General features: G+C 36.1%; 1 protein-coding gene across 1 annotated transcript; it reads right to left on the minus strand.

Annotated features, from left to right (window-relative positions):
- Positions 1-3,246: 3,246 nt before the first annotated feature.
- On the minus strand, positions 3,247-9,218 carry LOC111910569 (disease resistance protein RPV1). The gene is made up of 6 exons (XM_023906402.3): positions 8,512-9,218; positions 7,129-8,242; positions 6,740-7,033; positions 4,147-6,630; positions 3,627-3,762; positions 3,247-3,542 (listed from the first exon to the last, which is right to left on the minus strand). The coding sequence occupies exons 1-4, from the start codon at positions 8,988-8,990 to the stop codon at positions 4,150-4,152; spliced, it is 4,368 nt and encodes a 1,455-aa protein (XP_023762170.1). The 5' UTR covers positions 8,991-9,218; the 3' UTR covers positions 3,247-3,542; positions 3,627-3,762; positions 4,147-4,149.
- Between the last annotated feature and the right edge of the window lie 2,085 nt (positions 9,219-11,303).

Below are 11,303 nucleotides of genomic sequence, written 5' to 3' on the forward strand. Positions count from 1 at the left end.
TTGGGGTTTACTTACAGGCTCTGGCTGATCATACCCTCTGCATCCTCCATCCTTTATTTTGAAAACCATTTTAAAACTTATTTTCCAAAAATCTCCTTGATTTGAGACTGGATTCACACGAGTGTTCCTCCAATTCACTCAAACCAAGGCTCTGATACCAACTTGTAACAACCATAGATTTTACGCCAAATTCAAACTTTTTAAATCATAAATAAAAAAACCAAATACTATATAGTAAAAACTATATCTCCACCATGATGGGTCAGATTTTTCTGAAGTTTATATTTTTTTTTGGAATCACGTTGAGGTGTACATTCTGAATATGTTAATCTGCTCATAAGATGACATGCCTTTTTGGGCACTTATTTATGAGCTTATTCGTCGTAATAATCGTGTTTGGTAAGGACGTAATCGAATATCTTTATTAACAAATCGAAATATTACATTACTATCTTGTTATACTTTATTGTCTATGTCGATTTCTAAAGGCGGTCGGTGAGGCTTTTGTATTGGTTGTCACATCATTGATTGAAGGGAAATGTATCATCTAACCTTAAGCTTAAGCTCATATCATTGCTTGGAGCCTTAAATTCGAATTTAAAGGACAAGGGCTTGAAAACCCATCAAACATCCTCCGATCTTACAAATCTCACAACTATTTATTGGTTAAAGCTTGGAGATGGATCAAAGAGTAGAATCACATCAATTATTTCACAATAACAACCTAATTTAATTATGAATTTTGTTGATGGTTAAGGAAACTCATAAAAACAACTCCAATCTCACAACCATTTGTTGGTTTGGATATTGAAGATGGATTAAGAAAAGGAACTACATCATTAAAATCATATAAACATCTCCAGTTGAGTATGAAATTCGGATTTACCATTTCATCAAAACCATAATTCGAATTTGGGGAAAAAGAGGAAGAAGAATTACATTTGATGCAATATTTTGGAAGGATTTAGTAAAGATTCATCAAGCAATTCCAATCATCAAAACACCATGGATTTAAGATGGAAATTTGTTCAAATGGGAGGAGAAGGGCTGAAAACATGATTGGGAATGGGTGTGGGGGGGGGGGGGGGGGGGGGAATGTGAAAGAAGATGACTTCAAAATAGACCAAAAACTTTTGTCATTCCTTATAAATGCCTTTTTAAAATTACTCCAAACTAAGGAACAACAATTAACTTCCAAAACGGTCCCTTTCCATCCTAACCTCTACAAACTAAGTCCAAGTCACTAAACTTTTGTGATTCCTTATAAAAGCCTTTTTTAAAATTACTCCAAACTAACTAAGAAACAATAGTTAACTTCCAAAACGGTCCCTTTCCATCCTAACCTCTACAAACTAAGTCCAAGTCACTAAACTTTTGTCATTCCTTATAAAAGCCTTTTTTAAAATTACTCCAAACTAACTAAGAAACAACAATTAACTTCCAAAACGGTCCCTTTCCATCCTAACCTCTACAAACTAAGTCCAAGTAACTAAGTTGGTCAACTCTCAAGTCAAACTAAGTTTCACACATTTGATGCAAATGATCCTTCTAACAAAAATACGTTGCTAGACATTAAAATTCAATTATTTTACAAATACCAACTAATGAAAATATTTTTATCATTCTTATTTTTTTTAATCATTTCTTCACATTTCCATTATTTAATTTATTTCGTTTTGATTTATTTTATTTCAAATTAAAGAAAATTTTTTATTTTTATCAAAAAGCCCAAAACTTTTATCCCAAAAACAAGATGTTACAATCCGTGTAATTTGGTGTCAAGACCAAGTTAGGACCAAATTCGATTGATTGATATAAAAAGAAGTCAATTATCACCGATAAAAAGAAGTAACATTGACAAAGCATGGGCTGCATGGCATGGGGTGAGTTGTTTGAATTTTGCATGGCAATATTACAAATACAAAGTATCAACATGCTACTGTTAAGTGTTAACTATTGAAAAAGTTCTTCTTCACTTAGGATTTGAGTGTCACGCATAGGCTAGATGTACTTGAAGAGTGTGAGCAAGTCATGATTGTACATCGTGCATGATAAATAATACCTGAAAAATGTTTTTTCAAGGGTACAATTCTCATTGATGGAAGCAAGTCAAAGATTAGAATACGTTGTGCATGTGACAACGATTAGAATTATCAAGAAAGCACATTCAAGGTTGTGTTGCACGTTTGTGCATGATGAATCTTGTATTGTAAAAGGTCTTCAACAAAATCACGCTGTTCATGGCGTTTTTGATTCGTGAATGCAGCGTAATACTCGTAGTTTGCTTGAAATGAAACATACCATGCTTATATTCAGGACTTTTTTTTTCCAGGTTTTCCTGGTACCTGAACTGAATACCAAATACCATTTTTTTCAAAAATTATAGAACCAGTACCGCATCATATATGCATAATCGGTACCGCTTAAGGTCCGATTCTGGTAAGGGACTGGTTCGGGATTGGATATTGGTCCTATGTGCTCATCCCTATCGATACCTACACTCTCAAAATAGATATACATTTAATTTCAAGACCTGAAAAGTAATTAAATATTAAGAAAAAAAAAACAAAGAAGATGAATAAAAAAAAAGAAAAAAAAAGTCAGCTATTTAGTTGCCCCAAGCACCAAGCCCAATCCTTCTAAGTTCTATCTGACCCAAAATATAATCCATTTATCGGATTTCTTATTCCTTAACCCACCAGGCCCAATTATACACCCGTGACCCGACCCATTCCTTTTCCTTGAACAGTAGAACTAGAAAGAACGTCACAACAAAATAACACCAACTCCAATTTACCCCTGCCACTGCAGCTCCCGTCCGTCTGCGACACCCACCGCAACCACTGTCGTCCGACCAGAGCACCACCGTCAGGCTTCGCCTTCCACGCTCTCTTCGATTTTCATGTTTCACTCGTCTCTCCCGTACCTCTCGCACACCACAGCAGTCAACAATATCGAACTCCCAATCATCGCACCATCCACTTCTTCTTTTGCAATTCAGGTATGATTTATGAAGCTTGATTATGCCTCTGTAGCTAATCAAGTTGGTCATTCTTCCTTTTTTCATTCTTTCACGAGTTGTACTTTTGGCTTCCAGATTGATGTTCACTTTGTGCAAAGTCGTCGGCATTTAAATAGGCATCTAACACCATTTGATTCAAGACTTTGATTTACATTATATGAATTCTGTGCTACTTTTTATTGATGGATTAGGATTATTGTGGTCTTGGACCTTGTTTTTCCACATTGATTGCGTTTATGAACTGAACTATAGTGAGGTGCCAAAAGTAGTTCCACAACAAACGTTAAAACCATAACAATAACAAGTCCATGAATCATAAATAACAAACCAAAAAGTAGTTCCAAAAGTGACCAACTAAAAATTACTTCCCAAGATCATTAAACCCAGGTTCATCTCTCATCATCAAACCCTCCAATGTCTTCTTCCATCTCATCTTCGTCCCTAAGAGCAATATCACCATGCTCAACTTCAGCGTCCCATGCATCCTCCATGTTCAGTGCAATATCACCATGGCAGCTGTCTGGAAGGAACCAATGGCATGATCAAATCACTTTTTGACATGTGTAAACAATGTTAATTCAAGGGGAAAACAGAGTTAACATACCATCACTACCCATGATTAGATCCAAAGCCAACAAATATTCCGCAAGGAACTGTGATATGTTTCATGTCCAGTTCTATCAGCAGCACATGCACAATGATAACAATGTGTGATGATTGCTTCCTGATCATCTGAACTCCTGGTTACAGGAATTGGTTCATATGTTAGGACCAATAGCAACACCAATACAATTTCAATTGCAGAAAAGGGATAAAAGGAATAAATTTTTAGATGTTCGTTAATTTTCACAAAACCCATAATGATGAACAATAATATTCTATGATATGCATGTAAAAGAAATGGCATATGGCCGGTTTTTAGGACTCCGATAAGGCTCCACATTTAAAGACAAATGATGAATAAGATACTCTACGGATTCTAATAGTATGTATGGTACTTGTATTTTTGTGAATATTTAATTGTTGACTTTTGCCAGATATATCAACCATTGTCATAAAAATTTAATTTTTAAGTCAAAATCAAATCAAAGTAAAATGATATATCAATGAGAGAGAGAGAGTACCTATTACAATAGTTCCATCGTGAATGGGGGTGGATCATATACATGTAAGGTTTGCATCTCGGATGTAAACCCACACGAATCAAGAAGCTCTGTTGACCCAACAATATGTAGACCTTTCAATAAAAGAATGCTCTGCGGAAGATCACTTATTCTTGTACCTTCTATACTCAACTCTTTTAAACATTCTCTACAGCCAAGTTCCTCAGGTAACCTCTCAAGTAACGAACAATCATTAAGTTGGAGATATTTCAAATGTTTCAACATACAAATGCTATCTGGAAGACCTTCAATATTTGTATCTGACAAATCTAGATTCTCTAAACATTCTAATTGGCCAAGATCTTCGGGTAACTTTTCAAGATGCGAACACGATTTAAGATTGAGATATCTCAGATTTTTCAACATAAAAATGCTATCCGGAAGACGTTTGATATTTGTATATGACAAATCTAGATTCTCTAAACATTCTACTTGGCCAAGATCTTCGGGTAACTTTTCAAGAAGCAAACACGATTTAAGATTGAGATATCTCAGATTTTTCAACATAAAAATGCTATCCGGAAGACGTTTAATATTTGTATCTGACAAATATAGATTCTCTAAACATTCTAATTCCCCAAGATTTTCAGGTAACTTTTCAAGATCCGAACACGATTTAAGATTGAGATATCTCAGATTTTTCAACATAAAAATGTTATCCGGAAGATGTTCAATATTTGTATCCGACAAATCCAGACTCTCTAAACATTCTAATTGGCCAAGATCCTCAGGTAACTTCCCATGAAGAAAACATGAAATAATTTGGAGAGATTTCAGATTTTTCAACATACAAATGCTATCCGGAAGATACATAATCTCTGTAGATGAAAAACTTAGCTCCTCGAGACATTCTAACTTGTCAAGATCCTTGAGCACCTCTATAATATTGCCTTTGAGTTCAAGCCTTCTTAAACATCGTAACCCACAAATAATTCCTGAAAACGTCTCCAGGTTAGTGCAAGCACACATACCTTGAGAAATAAGCATCTCAACATTTCCAATGGATGAAGGTCGACCTTCTACATAGTAACAACTAAACTGAAACTTTGGCAAGCTATTTTCGGGATGAAGTAGGCAGCTATCTACGGCATTCACAGTCAGATATAACTCAGCTAAAGGGCCAACCTCAAGTGATTCATCAACGCTACAAGAAGGGTAATCAACAAGTACACAAGAAGTATAATCCTCAAGTGGCTCATCAATACTACAAGAAGTATATTCCTCAAGTGATTCATCAACACTACAAGAATTGCAATCCTCAAATACACAAGAAGTATAATCCTGAAGCGGTTCATCAGCATTACAAGAAGTATATTCCTCAAGTGATTCATCAACACTACAAGAAGTGTAATCCTCAAGTACACAAGAAGTATATTCCTCAAGTGATTCATCAACACTACAAGTATATTCCTCAAGTGATTCATCAACACTACAAGAAGTATAGTTCTTTATCTCAAACGAAAAATGTTCAAACCCCAGAGTACGTAAGTATAAGTGAACAAGCTTTTTCAGACCACCAATGGGAGGGAGAAGTTCTACCAAATTACAACATTTTTCAAGATCTAACCTCTCGAGATTTGGAGTCAGTCCAAGGTCAAGGGTTCTCAACTTTGAATGACTAATGTTGAGGTTGGTGAGCATTTGACATTCATTTCTCATGTAAAGTTCTTCCAGGTGAGAATTTTTATAAAGATCTAGATTCCTGAGATTTGGAGTCTGCCCAATGTCAAGGGTCCTCAACTTTGAATTAGTAAGTCGTAAAGATTGGAGATTTAGACATCTATTGGGCATGTGAAGTTCTTCCAAATTGTTGCATTCAACAAGATACAACTCTTCAAGATTTGGAGCGAGACCAAGATCAAGGGTCCTCAAACTTGAACCTTCAAGGTTGATGTATTTGAGCTTTAAAAATTCAATGGGCATGTGAAGTTCTACCAAATGACAACATAGTCGAAGATATAACGTCTCGAGATTCATAGTAAGCCCAAGTTTAAGGGTCCTCAACTTCGAATGACTGATGTTGAGATTGGCGAGCTTTTGACATTCATGCCCCATGTAAAGTTCTTCCAAGTAATGAGAATCTCCAAGATCTAATTTGCTGAGATTTGGATTCAGCCCAATGTCAAAGGTCCTCAACTTTGAACGCTCGAGTAGTAAGTATCTGAGATTTAGACATCTATCGGGCATCTGAAGTTTTTCCAAATTGTTGCAAAAGCTAAGAATCAACTCTTCCAGATTTGGTGCCAGCCTAAGGTCAAGGTTCGTGATCAACCTTGCACCTCGGAGGTTGACATATACTAGCTTTAAACATTCAACAGACATGTGAAGTTTTACTAAATTAGAACACTCTCCAAGATCCAACTTCTCAAGATTTGGAGCAAGTCCAAGGTCAAGGGTAGTCAACATTGAAGAACTAAGGTCCAGGATTCTCAGCTTGTTAAGAACCTAAAGATTAAAAAAAAAAAAGCAAGATGAATGTTAGTGTAACAACAAAGCAATCTATGTATAGCAATATAATAATTCATGCAAAACAATCAACCAACCATAATTCTACCTTTCTTTTTCCCCCTTCCCAAAGTTGTATGATTTCACTGCCAACCATCTTAAGTGCAACAAGGTTATTAGCTTGAAATGTTATGGGTAAAGACCTAAATGGGTAATACATCAAACTCAAGTATCGTAAAGCATTTGGAAATTCGGGGTTGACTATATTAGAATCCCAATGCCGAGAACGAACAGCTCCCACGTAAAGAAATCTAAGTTCCTTCATCTTTCCAAGTCCTTTTATATCAAATTTCCGGTCGCGAATTTGAGCATCAAGCCGAATGCACCTTGTCCCTTTAGTACCCTGTAATCCAAAAGAGGCCACCACGAGTCTTGTAACTTGTAGCAAATGAAATTGTGTTAGTTTTTCCTAACTTACAAATAAAAATTAATCCTTACCAAATCATTAGCCAATATATTTTCAATTTCTTCGTAGATCCACAATCGGGTATGTTTGTGAGGTTTGTCCGGGTGCGAGCGACGTACAATATTTCTGCCCATTTCTTCAATATGGTCATGCATGCCCACATACTTGTAATCACCAGAATTATCATTAATAGTTATGAGCGATTTTTGCTCAAGAACTCTTAAACCATTTATAGCATGAAACCCACAGCTTTCAAGCGCTTTGATTGCATCGTCTTTCCGCCATCCTTTCATGATGCATGCAACATCTAGAAACATTTCCTTGTAATCCTCCTCTAGAGCAATATAGCTTAGTTCCAATTTTTTCAGGGTCTCATTTAACGGAATTGTTTTTAGTCGTTCTAGGGCATCTTTCCATTCAGGCTCATTTTTACCACAAAGAAACGAACCCAAAACTCTGATCGTTAACGGAAGACCAGAGGCATAACGTACAACTTGTCTTCTTAGATTTTCATACTCTTGAAATTGAATCTCTCTCCCAAAAGCATACCTATTGAAGAGGCAAATTGCTTCGTTATCTGATAACAAATTAACATCATGAATTAACTTCACATGGTGTGCTACCAACACTTGCTTGTCTCTTGTTGTGATGATAATTATACTTCCCGGCATAAACCAACTAGGTTCACCAGCTAGAGCCTCAAGCTGGTCTTTGTGATCCACATCATCTAGAACAACAAGAACTTTTCTATGACGCATCATCTTTTTTATCAGGTGTTTTCCATCAGAAACATCTTTTATTCTGATTTTTTTATCATTCAAAACATCTGAAAGGAGTTGATTTTGCAAAGACTTCAAACCGAAGAAAGATACAGTTGAAACTTCCCTGACATTCTCGACGAAGCTTTTACCTTCAAATTGAAAGGATATTTGATCAAAAAGAGCTCTGGCCAAAGTTGTTTTCCCACCACCTCCGATCCCCTTAATCCCCATCATACGAACATCATCAGTACCGGTTCCTAAAGATGATAAAACATCATTGATCCGGGACTCCATTCCAACTAAATTTTCATCAACGTTGAAACTAATGGAACGTAACTCCAATGAAAGCTCTTCAACAATCTTTTTGATGAATTTAGCTTCATGCCTGTATTGTAAAGAAGATTCAGTTAGTTTACTCAAAGTCCCACATGTGATTTATAACATACAACCCTATGAAAAATAACATATATAGTTAGTATAATCATATTTTTATGTTTAATCTTTTAACAAAACTTGCAACTTGAGTTAAATTTCTACAATCTAAGATGCCATTTACAAGCCTTTTACATCCAGGGTAAACTTGGATCAGAAAGAAACAAACCATTGAAAAGAAACTAACACTAGAAAACTGCAGAGTTCTAATCAAGGAATTACCCATCCTTGGTATTTTGCAACACCCATCCAGCCAGATCCGCTGCTTCTTTCAGAGCCTGTCTCCATTTCCCAGCAGCCTCTTTCTTTTCATGTTTGGCAAAGGCTTCTCCCACTGCCCCGCTTTGTTTCCGGACATCAGAAGGTTCCACATCATAGAAGATGCTGTAAGCGGTATGTTCCTTCGTCCTGTGGCATTCCATTATCTTCACAAGTTCATCCAAGCACCAAGATGAAGATGCATAGTTCTTGGAGAAAACAATGATGTAGAATTTTGAATCTTTAATGGATCCAATGAGCTCATCGCTTATTCTTTTCCCTTTCTTGATTCTCACGTCGTCCTTGTATGTGTGAATACTTTTGTGCTGGAGAGCATGATAAAGATGATCAACAAAGTTCTTACGAGTATCTTCTCCCCTGAAACTCAAAAACACATCATACTTAAAGCTCCTGTGAATGGATAAAGTTGAAGAAGACTCCATTGAAATGAAGGATCGATCCTATAAAATGAAATCTTTGTTGGGCAAAGTTTATGCGAAACAATTACGAAGAGATTTGGATGAGATGAATCCAGATGATCATCATAAGAGTGCAGGTTATGAAGATAAAAGATAATGTGAGATGGTGATGGGTGTGGCCTGAAAACTTTTGGAATTCGGTGGAGAAAGTCAAACCACTTGTTGACTCAAGAAGCTGTAAAATTACTTATCTGAACAATTTAAAAATCAAGGAACATTTCTATTTACATGTGTCTTTCACTTCTCTAATTAGTTTTATTTCGAGTTATATATGATTAAGGCATAAGGTTGTGAAAAATATTTACCATATTTACCATTTCTGTCAGGAAAACAAAGGGAAGTGCAGAAGAAGAAATGAGTTTCAAGAATATTATTTCCATTTCCACGTCCCTTGGTGTCTTACTTTTTCTTCCATAGATAGCCGGGTGGGTGTCAAACGTGAGTGGGGTATTTCGACTACAAAATAAGATGCAAGTTGACTTGGTAAAAGTAAATTGTTTTTTTAGGGTTCTTAAGATTTCAACTCTTGGAATCCATTGATAACAGTAAAAGTGAATTTCATTTTGTTTATTTTGCTAGGTCCGAATTCGCAGGCGTGTTTGGATGTGCGATTTCAAAGAGATGTTTACCTTTGTTTTTTTTATCTCTTATTATCTTTAACATTATTGGCATTGTTCCTGTGACTTTGATGCGCGTTTAGGCTGGAGGGAGTGGTGCCACCGAAACCGTACTCCCTCCCCCGCCACATAAGCGTTATGTCAATTTATACTACACAAGTGTGGTTTCTTGCCACACTTTTATTTTTTATTTTTTATTTTTGTTTTTTGTTAACTATTTTAATTTAATAAAACTTATTTTTTTAATAAAAAAAAACATAATTTTAAAAAGATAATATTTCATTAATTAAAAATACAAATACCATACATTACTTAATTTAAAAAAAAAACCTAAAAATTTAGAAAAACAAAGTAGAAACATAAAACCTACAACTTAAAAAAAAACACACACGAAACGATTAAAAACTTGAAAAAAACACTAGAAATTAGTCACGATTGGTGTAACGGTTTTTCACTTCCTCCTTCATCGCCAAAACCACTTCAAGCTCGGCCCCGGTCATATTCGACGTATCCATTGCTAGTATTCGCATGTCACTCTCCCTTTGTTTCCGAAGCTTTCTTTCAGAAGCAATTTTCAAAATCTTGTCCATTCTGTCTTTTATATCCTTCATGTCGGATCCCATTTCTTTCATTAAACAACATGACTTCCTTGTTCATCTTCCCCCATTTGGAGTATACTTGATGTTTTGAACGGTATTCTCCACGATTCATTCCTTTATGGAACCTGTGTAAAACGCGAATCCAAAAGCGGTCATGCTTTTGGTGTTTTCCAACCGTCGCATCTTCTGAAATATCGATCCAAGAATGTGCCAACACTAACGCTTCCAAAGGTTCCCAACATCTAGCCCCCGCCTTCTCTTTTCTTTTAGTTGCTGCTCGAGTGGGCTGAGTTTCTGTAACGAATTCCGGTTCAGAATCAGAAACGACTGTTTCTGGTTGTGTTTGTGTTTGTTGAACAAACTCGAGTTGAGACAAAAAATCAAATGGATTAAAATCTGGGTCGGGTTGTGGTAGTGGTGGTGTTTGTGGTTGTGGTTGCGCTGGTCGTTGTGGAAAATACGGAAACCTACTGCCGTAGTGGTAATACGGAGGTGAGAAAATCGGTTGATCAAATGAAGGTATTGGGGTGTTGGTGTTTCTGACTGGTGTTTTTTCTTTGCTAGGTCTTTTGGAAGAAGATATTTTTTCAAAAAAAATTGGATGAAAAGATTGTGTAAATATTTGTTTAAAGATGGTGTAAATGTAAAAATGGTAACATATATATATATATATATATATATATATATATATATATATATATATATATATATATATATATATATATATATATATAGAGAGAGAGAGAGAGAGAGAGAGATGGAGTAATGGTTAAAAAAAATAATAAATAAAAAAATTACACGAATCTTTCAATGGTCAAAGGAAATTGCAGCAACCAATCAAAGGATGCGGTCTTCTATGGCCGCACTGCGGTCTTGACCGCACGAAACCGTGCCCCGGGGGCGGTGTTTGCGGTCCACGTGGCAGCACCGCGGTTCCAAACCGCATCCCATACCGAGCAGCCTTATGGAGCACTCGACACAATTCTGAAATTAACCGCCATTGTTTTTTAAATAGGTTTGACCATATTGACGCCTTTCCCAGTTGAGTTTGATGCGTTTCT

Source organism: Lactuca sativa, chromosome 4, assembly GCF_002870075.4.
Source record: "Lactuca sativa cultivar Salinas chromosome 4, Lsat_Salinas_v11, whole genome shotgun sequence".
Taxonomy (NCBI): domain Eukaryota; kingdom Viridiplantae; phylum Streptophyta; class Magnoliopsida; order Asterales; family Asteraceae; genus Lactuca; species Lactuca sativa.